General features: G+C 41.4%; 1 protein-coding gene and 3 non-coding genes across 4 annotated transcripts; 2 read left to right on the top strand and 2 right to left on the bottom strand.

The window, feature by feature from the left end:
• Positions 1–2,507: 2,507 nt before the first annotated feature.
• On the bottom strand, positions 2,508–6,319 carry rpl14 (ribosomal protein L14). The gene is made up of 6 exons (XM_086280696.1): positions 6,261–6,319; positions 5,509–5,610; positions 5,329–5,423; positions 5,054–5,153; positions 2,906–2,959; positions 2,508–2,603 (listed from the first exon to the last, which is right to left on the bottom strand). The coding sequence occupies exons 1-6, from the start codon at positions 6,261–6,263 to the stop codon at positions 2,544–2,546; spliced, it is 414 nt and encodes a 137-aa protein (XP_086136822.1). The 5' UTR covers positions 6,264–6,319; the 3' UTR covers positions 2,508–2,543.
• Positions 6,320–10,573: 4,254 nt separating this feature from the next.
• On the top strand, positions 10,574–10,645 carry trnah-gug (transfer RNA histidin (anticodon GUG)). The gene has a single exon. It is a non-coding gene; the product is annotated as a tRNA-His (tRNA).
• A 4,496-nt stretch (positions 10,646–15,141) lies between these two features.
• On the bottom strand, positions 15,142–15,213 carry trnah-gug (transfer RNA histidin (anticodon GUG)). Its single transcript has one exon. It is a non-coding gene; the product is annotated as a tRNA-His (tRNA).
• Positions 15,214–15,618: 405 nt separating this feature from the next.
• trnah-gug (transfer RNA histidin (anticodon GUG)) lies at positions 15,619–15,690 on the top strand. Its single transcript has one exon. It is a non-coding gene; the product is annotated as a tRNA-His (tRNA).
• Positions 15,691–20,244: the final 4,554 nt, after the last annotated feature.

Below are 20,244 nucleotides of genomic sequence, written 5' to 3' on the forward strand. Positions count from 1 at the left end.
TCATTAGTTCATTCTCTGACTCTCCCCAGAGATTAATGTGTTTTTTTAATCCCGTCTCATCTTCCCTGAGTCTGGTTCTGCCTGAGGTTTCTTCCTGTTAAACACTGTCCCTTCCCAAGTCCCTTCTGCAAGGGGGTCGTTTGATTTTAGGGGTTTCTCACTATTATTGTACCTTACAGTATAAAATACCTCGAGGTGTGTGTTGTTGTGGTTTGGCGCCATATAAGTCAATCTGATTTGAATTGAACTTTCTGGATTTGGCACAGTTTGGGGCTCGAGTGTTTGCAGGTTTTTCTCGCTATTTTTTTTTTATTTAAATTTTTTCAAAATCTTACAAAGTTTGATAATATTTTGAGGAAGAAATCTGTATCAGGGCAACTAAACTAGTATATTCACACGGACAAGTCAGCAAACGTGCTTAATCCTTTTGCATTATAGATATGTGACGTACTAAAATGCATGACAACAAAAAATATGTTTTTTTCTTTAAAATTTCACAAAGTATTAAAGAAAAAAAAATACCATTAACAGAAATCTTTCTTTTTTATTGTCTCCCTTCAGATGTTGAACATTGCCTCCAATTTTTGTTGTTCTAATGGAAATAAAGAGGAAACCTGACGTAAAATGGAGCTTTACTTTGGTTTTATTTTGAAAGACATTAGAGAGCGTTTCCGGTCTTGTTACGGGTAAATGACGGCTCCATGATCACTGCGCATTGGTACCATTCATCTCTGACGTCAGAGCTACGCTCAGAGAAAAGCGTGTTTATCGGGCCCACGATAACAACACTAAATATACTTTATCTCATTTCTTATTAACTGACCTGTGCTCCTGCTCTACAGCCCGGCATTAGTCATTTAACGCTTTCAGGGTGAAATATATCCCGGGATGTTTAATGCGGCTCGGCCCCAAAACAGAACCAAGGCTCGTTATCATCGTTATTTGTGTTTTAATGATACTGTAAAAACCAGAGCAGCTGTGAATCGGACCTCCGATTGCAGGCCTCCTCCAGTCCTCGGGCGCATTATCTCCGTGTCCCTGCTCTGTGCACCCAACCAGCTGGGAGACGTTCAAGCGCGCTGTTATGTAATATTTACAAGCTCCTCTCTGAGGTTTGAAGAGGAACCTGTTTGGCTGATGACAGCATCTCCCAAAATGGTGGCTTATTTCAGCCAGGACTGGGGAGCGCTATAAAAAAGCTCTTTAAAAATAAAAGTAGGGAATCTGTTTCAAAGAATTGGTGCAAAGCTGCTCTGTGCTTTACCACATAATTACCATACTAAACATCTCACAGCTAACAGTTATTTAAACAAATGATTTACTGAGCAAAATGACGCACGTCAGCTTTGCATTTAGTGGCTCAGATTTAAACATCTGAAAAACTATCACTTGTTTTTAAGTAAATATGAAGAGACAAAGAGGCTATGCTCCACTACATCAGCCAAGATTAACCAAGACTGCCATCTAGTGGCCAAGTGACAAAATGGTTCTTGGCGCTCGGTTTTTATGTTTGTTTGGTTTTTTTTGCCTTACACTCCAACGATCACTTTAGCGACACGTTGAGGCTAAATTAGGAAGCACAGAGTAATTAAAAACGGAAGTATTTACGTTAAATGATTAGTTGACTGTCAGTTGTCATATTAAGTGTGGTTGGATAGGTTAACCTTGATCCCAGGTATAATAGATAGCCTATAAGTAAGACATATACAGATTAAAGTACACTGGGCAGAAATGACCTTTTGTACATTTATTACTCTTATAGTGATTACACCAGTGTCGCTGGAATGTTTATAGTTTGTAATACATTGACAGGGATTGTGATGGGCTCCTTATGAGTTATTACACAAACACTTCATTTCCTGCTTTCTGCTTCATTTTTATGCACCACTGTGTATTACAAGTATGTTCCTGCATCAGCTTAATGTAAAACAAACTTAGGCATTGCTCACAGGTCCATATATATTTGACTGTAACAGTTATAGTCCTGCACATCCTGCATTTTGCTCATGTTAACAGTGTTATGACTCCAGCTTGGTTACAGACACAAGCCTGGATATTATGGATCTTTGATCTTTTAAAAAAACATTTTATTTTGAATTCTTAAGTTTAAAGTTTGGTTGTTCATTTCAGTACTTTAAGCATTACTGTAAAGGAGGCCATATGCCCAGATGAAATATTTAATTTAAGGTGGTCAGCACAGATATTAGAATGACAAAAAAAATAACTTTATGAAAGCAGCCAACTCTGTGTTGTAGACATCCCGTCTCAAAGCTTCAAATAAGCTGTGATTACAAATTTTACCCAATACTTTAAGAACATTTACTCTATTACTTTGCTCTATGTTTTTACATCAGTTACTTTTCTGAGTTCACAGAAGCTTTGGAAACTTTAGGGATAATGTCCTCATATCAAAATTTGGGTTTTGGTATTTCTATGTACCAGCAGCTCAGGTTTAAAGGTCTAAAGCAGTTTCAATCTGATGATAAAAGAAGAGAAGACAACAGGAGAACAATTGAACAGGACATTTATTTTGTAGAAACTGTTCACTTCTTTGCAGCCTCCTTCTGCAGCTTCTTCACCTCATGCTTGATGATCTTGTTCCTCTGCAAAGGAAAAAACAAAACAGAATGCATTAAAAAATATTCAGTGACTGCTGGAGGATAAACACTACTGACCTGCACCCTGCTTACTGGCACAATCACTAACTAAATCACTATCCACTAACCTCAGAAGCTCTAACCATGTGTGTATATAGTGACAGTGCAGCCTCAAAGAGCATGTTTAACAGGCAGGAAATATCAGAGCTGAGGGTTCCAGTGTTTGAACCTCAGGAATAATCTGAAGCCACTCTGCTTGCTTACTTGGCTCACATATTTGAGGCATTTTGTGTTTTTGCCACACTTACCATTCTCTTGGCCTTCATCACCTTGTAGCGGTCGAAGTCAGACATCTTGGCCTTCTGCAAAGAAATCCAAGAGGCAAGGGTCAGAGAGCGCCTGGGGGTGGTTTGCTTTTTTGTGTGACTGACTAGAATCCATTCAGCTGTGGCAGACGGCCAAACAGGTGAAAGTAAAACACAAGTACCAACACTGAATCTCCATCACAACAACTTCCACCAGGCTCGAAACCTTTCCCATCACAGGCTCCGGGGTCTAAGAAAGTAAGGGCAGATACTTTCCACAACCCTTCTCAGGCTCACCGAGACATCCTTGTTCTGGATCTGAGACTTCATGAACTTTGGTTAAGGTGTGAATACTCTGCTCGCCACATTTGATTCATCGTACTGTCGATTATTTTAAGCATTTGAAGTAATTCCAATCTGCACTGAAGATATTTGTCCTAGTAATGAACCCATTTTATATATGTCGCCATATATATATAATCTTCTGCATTGCTGTGACCAACTAGACTAGAACAATCTGTTACACAGTCACGCAAAAATGAAGTGTACACAGCAATTTTGTTTAACTTTTGTTTAGTAATGACAGATCCGACCTTAACCTCTAAGGTGCACACTAAGTGAGCTACAAGGTAGGGCTGGGCTATATCATACCGTTCACGGTAATACCAGTGTAATTTTGGGCAACGATAGGAAAATGAAATATCGCGATAGAACATGGGTAAAACGCGCATGCGCAGTTCCTATGTTTACATGGCGGCAATGGAGAATAAGAAGGGCGAAAGCGGATCGTTGAATGAAACCGATGAACCAGAATTTGTTTGTAAAAATTCTGCAGCTTCAGTGGTGTGGAACTGGTTTAGCTTTCGTCCGTCAGATACACAACAAAGCACTATTTTTGGTACAGCATGCTAGCGGGCCGTCGTTATTACCGTGTTGTTTGGAAAATACGGCACACTTAAAATCAATCCTTTGATTTTTCTGAAAATCGACAGTGCCCCTTATAATCCTGTGTGCCTTATGTATGAACTCTGGTTGTGTTTGCTGACCTCGAAACGATTTCATGTCGTACACACGGCGCTCGAAAATCTGTCAAATGTTTCAGTACGACTTTGCTAAGCTACGAACCCGCACCGCTTGATGGAATGTCGGAGCATTACAGCTATATTAGGCAGGCGCCTCGCGGAGTGATACGTACTGTGCTTCAACATAATATTACCGTATTGTGTGTGTATAACCTCTTTTTAAGTTTTGTGGATATTATACATGGTTATGCTGAGGATATGTCGGCCAGTTTCCACTCGAAATGCATTTTGGTTAAACTGTCAGCAAGGAATTTGCATTGTTACGTTTTTATATAACTTTAATGCACATAAAAAACAGCTGCTTGTTTAAGTGAAAATACATTGATGGGGTTTTTTGCACTAATAAAGTTGTGGAGTTGTAAAGTATTTTGTCTGGTGTCAATTATATCGTTATCGCAAATTTTCAAATGTATATCGTGATAAATATTTTTGGTCATATCGCCCTGCTCTACTACAAGGTATCACAACATTGCTGTTAAACCCTCAGAGGCATTTGTGTAATCTTATGTCTTCAGACGTGAACCTTTTGGAAACAGTTCTGTAAGTACCACCCAAAATACTGTGATAGTTTTTCTTTGTGTATTGTATGTGGTATAGCTTCATTCGACTGAAAAAAAGTTTTGTATGAAACTGGTGCTGGCAGACTGGTCTATGTGAACTATGTGGTAACCAGTTCAGTATTTTCTACAGCTATTGATAAGGTGGTGAGCTTCCACCACCAACTGAAGTCATTACCACTGCAAACATCAGAACAGACAAGTACAACAAACAACTGGAATCATATTGCAAGAAAGCAGCATCTTAGACCACACTGGTCACACGTTTAATGAGATTATGTCTTCACCATCAATAAATCACAAATAATGAAATCACATCTATCAACCCAGCAGACAGACGTGAGATGTTTAATGATGGGTTTTCACATCCGCGTCCTCCTTTCCCCCCCTCCAAAACTATTTTGGATTTGCCATTAAAACAATATTAAAGACTATTTAATTCAGTGTTTAAGTGTCCCCCTTTCTCCCATAACACTAACTTAAAAACTTTAGAAAGTGAAACACGGCCTTACCTTCTGTCTTGCCTCGATCTTCTTGGCCCAGCTGCTCTCCGTCCACTTCTCGTTGACTTGGGCCTTCTCCCAGGCTTTCCTCACAAACTTCTGGCGAGCACTGTGGACCACCACAAATGTTAAGTACTGATAACATGGGTGATCATTACTGTTTCACATTATATACACCTAAAGCAGCACCAAAACACAACCAGATTCTTGCTCCCATCGGCGCTCTACAGCCCTGTTCATAGCTGGAATATCCATTACTAAATATGATCACTATCCACACTCACCTGTGGGGAATTTTGATGACATAGTCTGTGAGGTGCATGCACTTGAAGGGCATGGACTGCCTCCTCACCCCTGTGCAGGGACCATCAACAAGAGCCTAGAAACCACAAAAGACAGTTCACATCAATAAGTCAAATGTAGGGGCCCACACTGACCTACCAGCTATAATCCAGAGCACTCACTCTGTTTTGGTCAATGACATCCACGATGGCCACCAGCTTGCCAGCATGGGGTCCGAACGAGACGTAGGCCACACGGCCGATCTCAACGAAGCGCTTGAACACCTGGAGCAGAAAAAGAGAGCAGAGCACTGCTCACCAGAGTGCCGAGAGGCTGAGGAGGAAGCTGGGCACCTTTTGTTTGATTAGATAGGTGCTTTACAAGCTTTGTTAAATAAATTTAGCGTTAAAAACAGAACATACGAAAACCTTATATATATATATATATATATATATATATATATATATATATATATATATATATATAAATAAGGGGCATTTAAGGAGACTGTGTGACTACCCGGCGATGCATTGTACCAATTAGCTAACGTCAGCTAGCCACTGTTTCTGCTAACTACGATAGGCACCGAACACAAGGGTGCGTTTAACAGTTTTTTATAAGTTACCTAAAAATCACACTACGCCCAACCAGCGAGATTTATGTTACGCGATTTAAGTCTACGAACTGAGCGTGCTTCCCCTCTCAGCTCTCAGGCCCACTCAGCCTGATAGACCACGTTGTGTTGCGGGGAACTGCCGACATCTTACAAATACCTCATTAAAAACGCAAAACTGACACAGTACTGTACAAAAACCTCATAGATGTGTGTATTAGTGCCTTAAAAGTACACACGGCCCCATTTTTTCCCACAGCAATTACATATTTACATTAAAAAAAAGATATTAAATCTCTGACACTTTCATGGCGAACTCACCATGATGGCAGTCCGGGAGCAGAAAGGACGTTAGAGCTTCCGCCTGGCGCACATACGGCTTCCGGTTCATTCTGGCACATGCGCAGTGACGGAGTCACTTGGAAGTGACAGAGAAACTTTCATGCGTTTTCCGAAATGCAGACATAGACTACAATGTTATAAAAAGCGTAACAGAAGAGCATCAGATTAAGGAGCTTCATCCCTTTGAAGATTTTCGGAATTGTTACGGTGTTTGCTTTACCCGCGTATCATTCTCCTACTTAGAAAAGAATAGAACAGAATAGAATATAATAAAATAGACCTTTATTGTCATTGTACATGTACAACCAAATGTTGGGTGCTCCACACCACCTCTGCCGGATTAAAATATAAATACTAGGTGCAAGAATAAATAGCACACAGGAGAAATTTATTTAAAACAAAACAAAAAAATATACATAAATACAAAATCAATCGAAAGGCACACATTAGACAACAAGTTGTAAAGTGCTTGGAAGTAGTAGAATAGTGTTTATTGACATCTGCCTATGGACCACCATGACACACACCTGTCCTAGATATCAGAGGCGGCTCTACTGTGTTGGCTAGTGCCACTCTACTTTGTTATATGACAGCTGTGTTTATTAAAATAAGCTAGCATTAACACACTGATTTTGACATTTTTTTTTGTAAATTTAAACATGTAACAATTTGATTATTTATAATAAAAGGAGTGTGAAACGTAACTGATCCCCTTCATGTTGTGTGGCATTCTCGGCCTGTAGATGGATAAAGTCCTATTTAATAAAATGTTTAGAGTTAAAAATAAAAGAAGAGCATGTTTACTTTGTGACTGACAAGACACACAAATTCTTTTAATTCATTAAACCCCCATTCTTGAAAAGCAGGGAACTGAGGCCTACTCATAATGACATGAGTAGAGAAAACAATTTTTTTGAGGCAATGAGTTTCCTTTTTTTTTTTTAAGTTCAGGGAATTAGATTTTACTTTTTTATGCTGTGACCTGCATAATTTCTCTCTACTACATTAACGTATTTGTGATGTAAAAATTATTAAGAAATTGTTTTACTCTCGCTTTTAACATATGCCTAAGAAATGCCACAATCCAGTAATGCAGCTATTTAAATGATGTAATTTACATCCAACATTTTTCTGGTCAGGTACTGAAAACCCAGCTGGGTAATCTGCAGTTACCCAGCTGGGTTTTCCTTTTCGCACTTAAAAGAGCTTGATTGTGAAAGATTAAATTGCTTTTGTCCACTGAAGCTTTAACTTTGGCTGAAGTAATAAATTAGAAATAAATAAACCAAATTATCTGGGACTCTATTTCACATATGCATGAGCAACCATTAATGAAAATTTAAAGTTATGTTTTATCTAAATAACTATTTTTGTAATGCAGCCATTTATGCTGATATTTTTTTCATGTTGGATCAGTACAACTCTATTCCTAAATAGGCCTCTGAGGATTTGAGCACTTGGAAAACATCATGCAAACTTCCTCTTAATTGTAAAACACAGATCTGTGGATGTTGGAAGACATGTGTGGTTCTGATCAGCTTTGTGGCGTGAAGATGCTCCTTTTGTTAATATTCTTAAGTCCTGAAGAATACTCAAACACTAAAATCCTGCTATCTGGAAACTTATATGTGGACTCTTAAAAACAAAGATGTGGAGCATTGTTATTGTTATTGGAAACTTTTTTATTTCATTTACCTTTTTCAGTTACTGTTGTTGATATGTTAGCTGTAAGAACAAGTTCAGATTCTCTTAAAAATAATAATGCCAATATGTCCTGTTAACAACACCATGCCCTCCCATGTTTTAAATGCACTTTAGAACAGCGGTCCCCAACCTTTTTTGCGCCATGGACCGGTTTATGCCCGACAATATTTTCACGGACCGGCCTTTAAGGTGTCGCGGATAAATACAACAAAATAAAACTAATACCGGTACTGAAAAAAAGAAGATTTATTCATAACACACGTGAAAAGACCCAGGAAAACCGAGTTAACGATCAAAACGATAACAAAATAACGGTGAAAACCGATAAAAACCCTGAAAACCATTCACACCTGAGCCTCAACTCTCGTGGCCCGGTACCAAATGACTCCCGGACCAGTACCGGTCCGGGGCCCGGGGGTTGGGGACCGCTGCTTTAGAACAGCGTGCAGCAACACTGCGCTAGACGGAGGGAGTTATGGGGTCTTCACACACCCCTGTTCTCAGTTAGCTATCGGGGTGGGTCGGGCCCCTTCTGCGGGCTCTGGGGCTGGGGCTCGGTCTACTCTGGCACAGCTGACTTCCGGCAGAGCCCGCGGGCACATCACTGCACACCGCGGGCACATCACTGCAGCCCCCTCTGGCTTCTGCTCCGTGGCTGCTGGGTGACCCCTTGATTGGGGCTCTCATCAGCTCTTCCCAGGAGGGTGGCACAGATGCCCGTCTGATAGTCTGATTGTAGTGAGCAGAACTGGTGCAAAGTTTGCAATGTTGTTGAGGAGAGTTTCTTGTGGATATTTCTCTCAGATTTTTGTCAGGATGGTCTGGACTGTGTCGTTTCTGATGGAGCGGGAGAAGACGGCCTTTTCTCCATTGCTGTGAGAGTTTTGAAGACTCGATCCAAAAGGGTCTTTGTGACACTGGTGGAGAGTCTGCTCAGACTCTGAGAGGACATGTTCAAGAGGGCGTGAGGAGGAAATTCCCAGAAGCCCTGCAAGACATGTGGAACACCTTTCACCACTTCCTGTTTGGAGGTTTGTGCTTCTTGCTTCTTCTCTTTAAAGCAGGGGCAGGGAACTCCAGGCCTCGAGAGCCAGTGTAGGACACCGGCTCAGTAGAGTGAGTACTCAGTACTGGTTTTTTGAGGCAACAAGTTTCCAAACATTATTCTGATGACAGTACAAAACTTGACTTTTACCTCGAGGTTGAGGAAAATTCTAGTTGTTTCTTTCTTGCGTTGTCACATTTACAAGAATTACAGAAATCTAAAAAGTGTTCCAGTAAATATGTTGTTATACTGCAAGAGCATCACAAGCATTCAACATGAAACCTTCCCAGCTTGGGGAAAAAACACAGGTGATCCTGAGATTTAATGAAGAAACAGCAGCTTCAGATAAGACTTTCTGGTAGCTGAGATCAGCACCGTGTTAAGCACGAACACTTTGACCAGACTTTGTGCGTGTACATTTTTATCCACAAAGTTGTTGAAAGGATGCAAAACCCATCAGAGTATGGATGACATGTAACAGTAAAAGACACTGAATTAAAACAAATGTGATTGAACAGAAGATTTCCAACAAAGACATAACACAGCCACAAAAATAAAAGGGTTAAAGTATTTTAAAAAATTCAAAATTAAGATAAAAACAACTATTTGTATCAAGTTATGTCACATTTTCTCAAAAACAATAAAAGTAATAAAGTAAAATAGTTATTCAAATAAAAAATTAAGTATAAAATATAAGAAAATGTTTGGTTTGTAGTGCCACCTTTTGTGTAGGAACACATGAGTAAAAATGTCATTGATCCAGCGTTGATGAGTCATATCAAGAAGTCAAAGCCTTTATGCCTTAGACTTTATGGACGCAGCTTTTTGTCGTTAATTTCTGAACTCTTGTGCTGCTTTTCCCTAACTCAGTAAGCCGTTGTAGAAATGACAAAATAAAGTAAATAGTGCACAGCGTGCGGTTGCTTTTTGTTACCCACTGATCACCGGTTACAAGTTGACTTCTTAAATTAATCTGTTTTTATTATTATATCAAACGTCATGTATCTGTTTTTGTCTCATCTCTCGTGCAAATTTCAGACAGGTGCTTTAAAAGCTTCACCTCAATGCCGTGACGCGGATTCGAACCGGGGTTGCTGCGGCCACAACGCAGAGTACTAACCACTATACGATCACGGCTGGTCAGCTACAGACTGAAAGTCCATGTAGTCAGTCACCTCCAATCCACAGGAGTCCATTTTAAACCCACTAAGCAGGACTGTACGTTTTAAGTTTGACACGCTTAGGTCGTATCAACATTAGAACTACAAACATTTCGTGCTTTTCACTGCCAGTTACAGTCTGGATCTTGCTTCTTTTTTTCTTACTTCACCATAAAAACTGGAATCTGCGTGTAACAGCTGACCTGCACGATGTGCAGAAGAGCACCAAAATGTATTTACGGTCAGACCACGCGAGGTCCCTGTGTTAATGCAGATACTGTTACTGTGCCACGTGCGTAAATGTGCGCACCGTAGACACAGAGTTTGAGATCGATATGAAGGAAAAAACACAATAAAGATTGCAGATGATTATTTTCTGACCAGCCGTGATCGTATAGTGGTTAGTACTCTGCGTTGTGGCCGCAGCAACCCCGGTTCGAATCCGGGTCACGGCAATGAGGTGAAGCTTTTAAAGCACCTGTCTGAAATTTGCACGAGAGATGAGACAAAAACAGATACATGACGTTTGATATAATAATAAAAACAGATTAATTTAAGAAGTCAACTTGTAACCGGTGATCAGTGGGTAACAAAAAGCAACCGCACGCTGTGCACTATTTACTTTATTTTGTCATTTCTACAACGGCTTACTGAGTTAGGGAAAAGCAGCACAAGAGTTCAGAAATTAACGACAAAAGCTGCGTCCATAAAGTCTAAGGCATAAAGGCTTTGACTTCTTGATATGACTCATCAACGCTGGATCAATGACATTTTTACTCATGTGTTCCTACACAAAAGGTGGCACTACAAACCAAACATTTTCTTATATTTTATACTTAATTTTTTTATTTGAATAACTATTTTACTTTATTACTTTTATTGTTTTTGAGAAAATGTGACATAACTTGATACAAATAGTTGTTTTTATCTTAATTTTGAATTTTTTAAAATACTTTAACCCTTTTATTTTTGTGGCTGTGTTATGTCTTTGTTGGAAATCTTCTGTTCAATCACATTTGTTTTAATTCAGTGTCTTTTACTGTTACATGTCATCCATACTCTGATGGGTTTTGCATCCTTTCAACAACTTTGTGGATAAAAATGTACACGCACAAAGTCTGGTCAAAGTGTTCGTGCTTAACACGGTGCTGATCTCAGCTACCAGAAAGTCTTATCTGAAGCTGCTGTTTCTTCATTAAATCTCAGGATCACCTGTGTTTTTTCCCCAAGCTGGGAAGGTTTCATGTTGAATGCTTGTGATGCTCTTGCAGTATAACAACATATTTACTGGAACACTTTTTAGATTTCTGTAATTCTTGTAAATGTGACAACGCAAGAAAGAAACAACTAGAATTTTCCTCAACCTCGAGGTAAAAGTCAAGTTTTGTACTGTCATCAGAATAATGATTAGAGTTTCAATCATTATTCAATTACACACGTGTTTCATAAGGAGTTGGAGCAGGTGGACAATCAGTCAATCGGTGCAGCCTAAAGGCATTAAGTGACAAATAATTCAGCAAAGGAAACACATGATCACATCTTGCCACAAGAGGGCGGTAAAGGCATAAAATAAGATAAGATAAGATAGAACTTTATTAATCCCTCGGGTGGGTTCCTCTGGGAAATTCGACTTCCAAAAAAAGCACAGCAACGACCGAAGTTACAGTTACAGAATTGTTATATATATATATATATACACACACACACACACACACATATAAATACAGAGACAAATATAAATAAAATATACAAAGGGGATAAATAGAATAAATAGGAATAAAAAATAAAAATACAAGTGAATTGCACATTTCAAGTATTGAGTCTATTGCACTGTTGACTATTTACAAAAGTATTGCACAAGGTATTGCACAGTGAGGTGAAGAGGCACTACAGCTTAGTTGTTCCCCCCTCCTTTGTCCTCCTGTTTCCCCTCCCTCTCCCCTCCAGAGAGGAGTTAAACAGTCTGATGGCGTGTGGGACAAAGGAGTTTTTAAGTCTGTTAGTTCTTGTCTTGGGGAGAAGCAACCTGTCACTGAACAGACTCTTCTGGTTGTTAATGGCCGTGTGCAGAGGATGCCCAGCAGTTTCTTTAATGTCCTTTTCTCTGCCACTGTCACCAGAGTGTCCAGCTTCATGCCGACCACAGAGCTAGCCCTCCTGATCAGTTTTTCCAGCCTGGATGAGTCCTTCTTTGCTGTGCTGCTCCCCCAGCACACCACAGCATAGAAAAGTACTCCAGCAACCACCGACTGGTAAAACATCCTCAGGAGCTTTCTGCAGATGTTAAAAGACCTCAGCCTCCTGAGGAAGTACAGTCGGCTTTGGGCTTTTTTATACAGGTGCTCTGTGTTGCATGACCAGTCCAGTTTATTGTCCACCCACAGCCCGAGGTACTTGTACTTGTTGACCACCTCCACCTCCTCCCCCTCTACCTGAACCGGCAGTGGACCTGCTCTAGACCTCCCGAAGTCCACAACCAGTTCCTTAGTCTTTGAGGTGTTGAGTTGCAGGTGGTTTGTGTGACTCCATGCGACAAAGTTCCTCACCAGACTTCTGTACTCCTCTTCCTGATCATCCCAGATACACCCCATGATGGCCGTGTCATCTGCAAACTTCTGAATGTGGCATAATTCAGAGTTGTAGCAGAAGTCAGAGGTGTACAGGGTGAAGAGAAGAGGGGACAGCACAGTTCCCTGTGGTGCTCCTGTGCTGCTGACCACAGTGTCAGACGTGATGTCCTTCAGCCTGACGTACTGTGGTCTGTCGGTGAGGTAGTCGCAGTGTTGGGAAGGTTACTTTTAAAATGTATTCCATTACAGAATACAGAATACATGCCCCAAAATGTATTCTGTAACGTATTCCGTTACGTTACTCAATGACAGTAACGTATTCTGAATACTTTGGATTACTTAATATATTATCATGCTTTTTACAACAACGTGAATGTACTATTGCTGTGTGATTTATTACTATTACTGAAGGTCCGCGACTCCGAACTGTAGTAAAGGGACCTCTGACTAATACGGCGGGGTCCCTGTCGGCTCGTAGCCGAAAAATAGCTTTACTTTGTTGTGTGGGTCAACTTTTCTTGCGAGAGACAGAGAGAGGCGTTGAAAGGCTGCTCCAACGGAACTTATTGTTTTCGGAGGAAAACACGAACACGGTGTACAGTCGAGTCTTAATAGCTTACTTACAACTGGGCTCGTCAGGCACTCTTCTTGGCTGCAGTGGTTATTATTATATTTACATGTTTCCAGCTCCCGTTTTTGCTCGATGACTGCTCGTACCTTTCCATTATCCTTTTTTCTCCCTCCTCGCGCTCACAGACCCATAATGTGTATGGCAGTCCATTCTCTCTGCAACACGGACTACACTGCCCATGATGCTACATTCTTTAGAGCTATGCTTGTAGCATTCTGCCTGTTAGCTTAGCACAACAACGAAAAGGCGCTCTCTCACCCAGGAAACACACAGTCGCAGAGAGAGAGAGAGCGTCGCCCTGTAACCATGGCAACCGTAACGCTGCCGCCTGGAACAACAGAACGTAGCTGTCAAACAAAACCCAAACAGTCCTGACCCGCGACAATATGAAACAGGAAAGTACCGCAGTGTAATCCATTTATTTCAACAAAGTAACTGTATTCTGAATACCACCCTTTTAAACGGTAACTGTAACGGAATACAGTTACTCATATTTTGTATTTTAAATACGTAACGGCGGTACATGTATTCCGTTACTCCCCAACACTGGGTAGTCGGATATCCAAGCCACCAGGCAGGGGTCCACCTCCATCCTGTTCAGTTTTTCCTGAAGCATACAGGGCCGGATGGTATTAAAGGCACTGGAAAAGTCAAGAAACAGTATCCTGACCGTGCCTTTTCCCCCATCCAGGTGTGAGTGGGCTCTGTGTAGGAGGTACAGGATGGCATCCTCCACTCCGACACCCGCCTTGTATGCAAACTGTAGTGGGTCCTGGGCATGTTGCACCTGTGGTCGGAGGAGGTTGAGGAAGAGCCGCTCTAGAGTCTTCATAAGATGTGACGTCAGTGCCACCGGTCGGAAGTCATTCAGCTCATTGGGCCGGTTCCTTTTGGGGACCGGGACGATGCAGGATGTCTTCCATAGGGCGGGCACTCTCCCCAGTCGCAGACTGAGATTGAAGACTCGTTGTAGAGGCTCCCCCAAGTTCAGCAGCACACGCCTTTAGCATCCTAGGACACACCTTGTCTGGGCCTGCTGCCTTCCTGGGGCGAAGCTTCCTCAGTTGTCTCCTGACCTGATCCACTGTGACACTGGGAGATGTTTGGGAGGAGGGGAGGGGGGGAGATGTCTTTCTGCTGAGAGAGGGATTGGAGGAGGGGGGTGTCATGGTGTCAGGAAGGGGGGGAAGCGAGGGAGGTAGGAGAGTGGGGAGAGGACTCTGTAGTAAAGGTGAGGGTGAGGGTGGGGGGGTTGTGGGCTGGTCAAACCTGTTGAAGAAGTTGTTGAGTTCGTTTGCCTTCTCCACAGTCCCCCCCACTGTGCTTTTCTTGGTGTTGTGGCCTGTGATGGTTTTCACACCATTCCAGACCTCCCTCATATTGTTCCTCTCCAACTTCTGCTCCACCTTCCTCCTGTAGGTGTCCTTTGCTTCCCTCAGGCAGCGTTTCACCTCCCGCTGTGCTGCTTTCATCTCCTCCTTCACTTGCTCCTGAAAGCCTTCTTCTTCATATTGAGGACAGCTTTGACTTCCTGTGTTACCCACGGTTTGTCTAATCAGTTCCCAGAACTTAAAAAATGTTTGGAAACTCGTTGCCTCAAAACACCTGTACTGAGTGCTCACTCTACATCCTGACTCAGTACTCAGGACGTAGAGTGAGAAGAGAACAAAAGACAAAAAATGGAAACGCACAAAAACAACTAGTCACCACTTAAAGTGTGAAGCTCCCCAAAATGAAATCATATCCACTCTGCCGTGACCCGGATTCGAACCGGGGTTGCTGCGGCCACAACGCAGAGTACTAACCACTATACGATCACGGCTGGTCAGAAAATAATCATCTGCAATCTTTATTGTGTTTTTTCCTTCATATCGATCTCAAACTCTGTGTCTACGGTGCGCACATTTACGCACGTGGCACAGTAACAGTATCTGCATTAACACAGGGACCTCGCGTGGTCTGACCGTAAATACATTTTGGTGCTCTTCTGCACATCGTGCAGGTCAGCTGTTACACGCAGATTCCAGTTTTTACGGTGAAATAAGAAAAAAAAAGCAAGATCCAGACTGTAACTGGCAGTGAAAAGCACGAAATGTTTGTAGTTCTAATGTTGATACGACCTAAGCGTGTCAAACTTAAAACGTACAGTTCTGCTTAGTGGGTTTAAAATGGACTCCTGTGGATTGGAGGTGACTGACTACATGGACTTTCAGTCTGCAGCTGACCAGCCGTGATCGTATAGTGGTTAGTACTCTGCGTTGTGGCCGCAGCAACCCCGGTTCGAATCCGGGTCACGGCATTGAGGTGAAGCTTTTAAAGCACCTGTCTGAAATTTGCACGAGAGATGAGACAAAAACAGATACATGACGTTTGATATAATAATAAAAACAGATTAATTTAAGAAGTCAACTTGTAACCGGTGATCAGTGGGTAACAAAAAGCAACCGCACGCTGTGCACTATTTACTTTATTTTGTCATTTCTACAACGGCTTACTGAGTTAGGGAAAAGCAGCACAAGAGTTCAGAAATTAACGACAAAAAGCTGCGTCCATAAAGTCTAAGGCATAAAGGCTTTGACTTCTTGATATGACTCATCAACGCTGGATCAATGACATTTTTACTCATGTGTTCCTACACAAAAGGTGGCACTACAAACCAAACATTTTCTTATATTTTATACTTAATTTTTTATTTGAATTAATGTCTATTTTACTTTATTATATTAATTTTATTTGAGAAAATGTGACATAACTTGATACAAACAGCTGTTTTTAAAGATCATTTTGATTTTTTTGTTAAATACTTTAACCCTTTTATTTTTGTGGCTGTGTTATGTCTTTGTTGGAAATCTTAAATCTAACCTAAAATTCAGTGTCTTTTACTGTTACATGTCATCCATACTCTGATGGGTTTTGCACCCTTTTAAGAACTTTGTGGATAAAAATGTACACGCACAAAAGTCTGGTCAAAGTGTTTGTCCTTAACACGGTGCTGATCTCAGCTACCAGAAAGTCTTATCTGAAGCTGCTGTTTGTTCCTTAAATCTCAGGATCACCCTGTGTTTTTTCCCCAAGCTGGCAATGTTTCACGTTAAATAAAGAATCAAAGAAATCCTGACTGTGTGTCATTTCCTCGAGCGAGTTGTTCAAAGATTCAAGATTCAGAGTGTTTATTGTCATGTATACAGAAGAAATAGCATTTCTCTGTGCAATGAAATTCTTCCTTTCCTGTCCATACGCAAATGCCAAGTTAGGGTAAGGTTTAAAGGAACAAGATAAAAATAAGTATAAAAATAAGAAAAAATATGAAGATAAATAAAGATAAAAATAAGGATAAAAATAACGAAAGATAAAAACACAAGTACAAAAATAAGTGTAGACAAGTGAGGTATGCAGATGTCAATGTAGATGGATGTACAAAGGAGCTTAATGTGCAAAATGAACTTAGTGTGCAACGTCCCCTGTTGTGCAAATTGCAGTTGAGTTACGTCAGCTGTTCAGGAGTCTGATAGCAGTGGGGCTGAAGGAGTTGTTGAGTCGGGACATTCTGGATTTCACACTTCTAAACCTTCATCTCGAGGGCAGAAGTGTGAACAGTTCGTGTTGAGGGTGTGTGGGGTCTTTGTGGGTGGAGGCAGGTCTCCTCTGGACTCTGCGATGGTAGATGCTCTGCAGAGAGGGCAGCAGAGTCCTGATGATCTTCTCCGCAGTTGTTATCACTCTCTGCAGGCGTTTGCGATCCATAGCAGTAGTTCTGCCATACCATGCAGTGATGCGGCTGGTCAATGTGCTCTCCACAGTGCAGCTGTAGAAGCTGCTGAGGATCTTGGCCAACATACCAAATTTCCTCAGCCTCCTCAGGAAATACAGCCGCTGCTGAGCCTTCTTGACCAGCTGTGTGGTGTTCAGTGTCCAAGTGAGGTCCTCACTGATGTGAAAGCTGAGGTGCCAAAAGCTGCTCACCCTCTCCACTTCATTCTCCTGGATAAACAGCGGCTGGCGAGGCCTCTTCTTCTTGTTCATGTCCACTATCATCTCCTTTCTGTGTGCTCATACTCACATTCACAATTTGACATGTTTTTCTCAAAAACTTAAATGCTTGTGATGCTCCTGCACAATAACAATATATTTACTGAAGCACTTTTTAGGTTTCTGTAAATCTTGTGAATGTGATAACTCAAGAAAGAAGTAATTATGATTTTTCTCAACCTCAAGGTAAAAGTCAGAGGTCAAGTTTTCTGAAAATGTTCTTATGCGATAACTGAAGGACGGGGCAATGTATACCTTTTAAACTGATACCTTTATCAGTGGTTTTCTCAGTTTCTGTAATCCGATTACTTTTTTCAGGTAACGAGTAAAGTAAGGGATTACTATTGCAAAAACGGTAATTAGATTACCGTTACTTTCCCGTAGGAACGCTGCGTTACTAAAACCGTGATTTTTTGCGAGAATGTCTCATGACAGTGACGTAAGCAAGTGCGACGTTTGTGACAACAGCTGTGTGCAGAGCAACAATGGATAATATATCGAGTGCGGGAGAGAATGTGAGCGTGCAGCGTTTAAAGCGTGGAAGTACTGACCTTACTTTGAGTTTGATTCCATAAAAAGTGACAAAAACATTAGCGTCCGTTGTGCGTGGGAAGAAAACTTCTTTTTACAGCAAAAAAACTCCTAAACTTCCAAGCAAGCACTGAGTGCGCTACCACGTAATGGGAAACTCACAGAGAAACTCGCGGATTCTTCCACTGACCGCTGCGGCACACCTGCACCAGGGTAAACCTCCGCCTGCCCTACTCCTGCTTTACAGGTGAAAATAGAGCAACAGGACCGCTGAGTCTTTGATGTTATTTATTTTCTGCTGTGCTTTACTTGCATCTCAAAGAGTGAGTGTAAACACATATATATATATATACATATATATATATATATATATTTATTTTATGTGCTGGAATGTGCAGAAAATAGGTTTGAATATTAAACAAATTTCTTCCAGTCAGAGAATGTTGCATATAATTACATTTTTTGCTCAATGCATAAAGTTAAAAGATTAAAACTAATAAAACAAGTTTTAAAAAGGAACTTTTCCATTTGATTACATTTTGTATGATGGATTATGTAGAAAAAGTAGAATTGGGCTGAAAGATCTATCACTTTATCACCTATTCAGGTTGTAAATCGTGTTTTTAAAAAGTAACTAAGTAACTAAGCAATTAATTACTTTTGAAAATAAGTAATCAGTAAAGTAACGGGATTACTTTTTTGGGGAAGTAATCAGTAATTAATTACTGATTACTTTTTTCAAGTAACTTGACCAACACTGGTCACTAATAGGGATGGGTATCGAAACCCGGTTCCTGTTGAGAACCGGTTCCCACTGTTTCAATTCCTTGGAATTGTTTGCCATTTTTGCAAACGATTCCCTTATCGATTCCAGTCGCCCCGAATGACGTCACCACGTTGCTGAGCGTCGCTTACCTGGCAGGAAACACGGTGCCTAAGCGCAGGGCTGGACTGGGACAAAAAATCAGCCCGGGCATTTTGACTAGAGACCAGCCCACCAGGTATTACAGGAAAAACCATAAAGCCTTTGAATGAAAACAAACGTTGTTGTGACAGTGATGTACACTGTCTTGTTGGTACATATGTATCAATCTAATAAACTTAAACCTACACCATCCTCCCCATTCTGGTATTCTAAACAGTACTTAGCCGAAACCCAAAGACTGCTTGGTTGAGTTAACTTCTTGAACTATCTACAACATATGGTGGAAACCTGACATTAAGACAGAAAAGACTAGATGTAAGACATGACCATTACTGAATATTAAAAATAATAATTGACAGATTTAGTGATATTTTCATAAACTATTTATTTACCATATCAATAAACAGCATGGCAGGGCAAAATATTTTTTCTAACATGGCAACCTTTAAAAAGTGAATGGAGACAGAAAGACAGTTTGAGAAAGAATAAAACTTAACTGACTTTTTGATGGCATTTTACACAAAGTACTAGTACAGTATCTAGAAAATGTGGGAAAATACTGGCATCATGTACAGTACTTTCTTCTGAAGTAATTATGTTGGGACACTCCTTGGCGGCCGCTTGTCGGGGCCTGGGGCCTGGGGCTCGCTCGGGCCCCTTTGGAGGTGGGGTGCCCCCGGCCTCTCGGCCTAGGGCTCGGTCACTCAGGCGCAGCTGGGGGCCGGCGGAGCTCACGGGCGCGTCACTGCAACTCCCCCTGACTTCTGCTCCGCGGCTGCTGGGCGAGCCCTCATCTGGGACTCTCCTCAGCTCTTACTGGGACAGTGGCGCGGCTGCCCCTCTGTTGGTCTTCCATGGTCTCTTGTGTTCTGGGGGCCTCTGGATGTCTGGAGTTTTGATCTCCTCCATACCCGCTTCACACCCTGGAGGACGGGGCTATGGCCCCCCCACACTCCCTAGCAGATCATTACATGGAGAAACCTTTGGAATGCAAGCATGCTGATCCACACAGGTATGCACACATGGGTATTCACAGACGCGGACTAAAGCTTTCTTGGCTGCTGCCTCAAAGCACACTGTGCGCTGTCTATCTTGCGTGCTGCACAATATCGTTTATTACTTAGTAAATACTGATATCTATTGTGATGGTGCTTTGTTTTCTCTATTATTATGTTGCTCTTTGTTGTTTGCTGTCTCCTCTGTTTGTTTTTGTTTGTTTGTTTGGTTTTTTTTTTCCTCCATACAGGTGACCCAGGAGTTTTTTTTTTTTTTTTTTGTCTCTCTTCCCCCCCCTTCTCACCGTCTCTTCTCCCCTTTGGTTTTCTTTCTTTCTCTCCCCCTCTCTCTCTCATTCATTCCCCCTGTCCT

This window comes from Aulonocara sp. 'chitande type north' Nkhata Bay, linkage group LG22 (assembly GCF_057382095.1).
Source record: "Aulonocara sp. 'chitande type north' Nkhata Bay isolate Kocher_YH1m ecotype deep benthic linkage group LG22, A_spYH_male_GT1.1, whole genome shotgun sequence".
Lineage (NCBI taxonomy): Eukaryota > Metazoa > Chordata > Actinopteri > Cichliformes > Cichlidae > Aulonocara > Aulonocara sp. 'chitande type north' Nkhata Bay.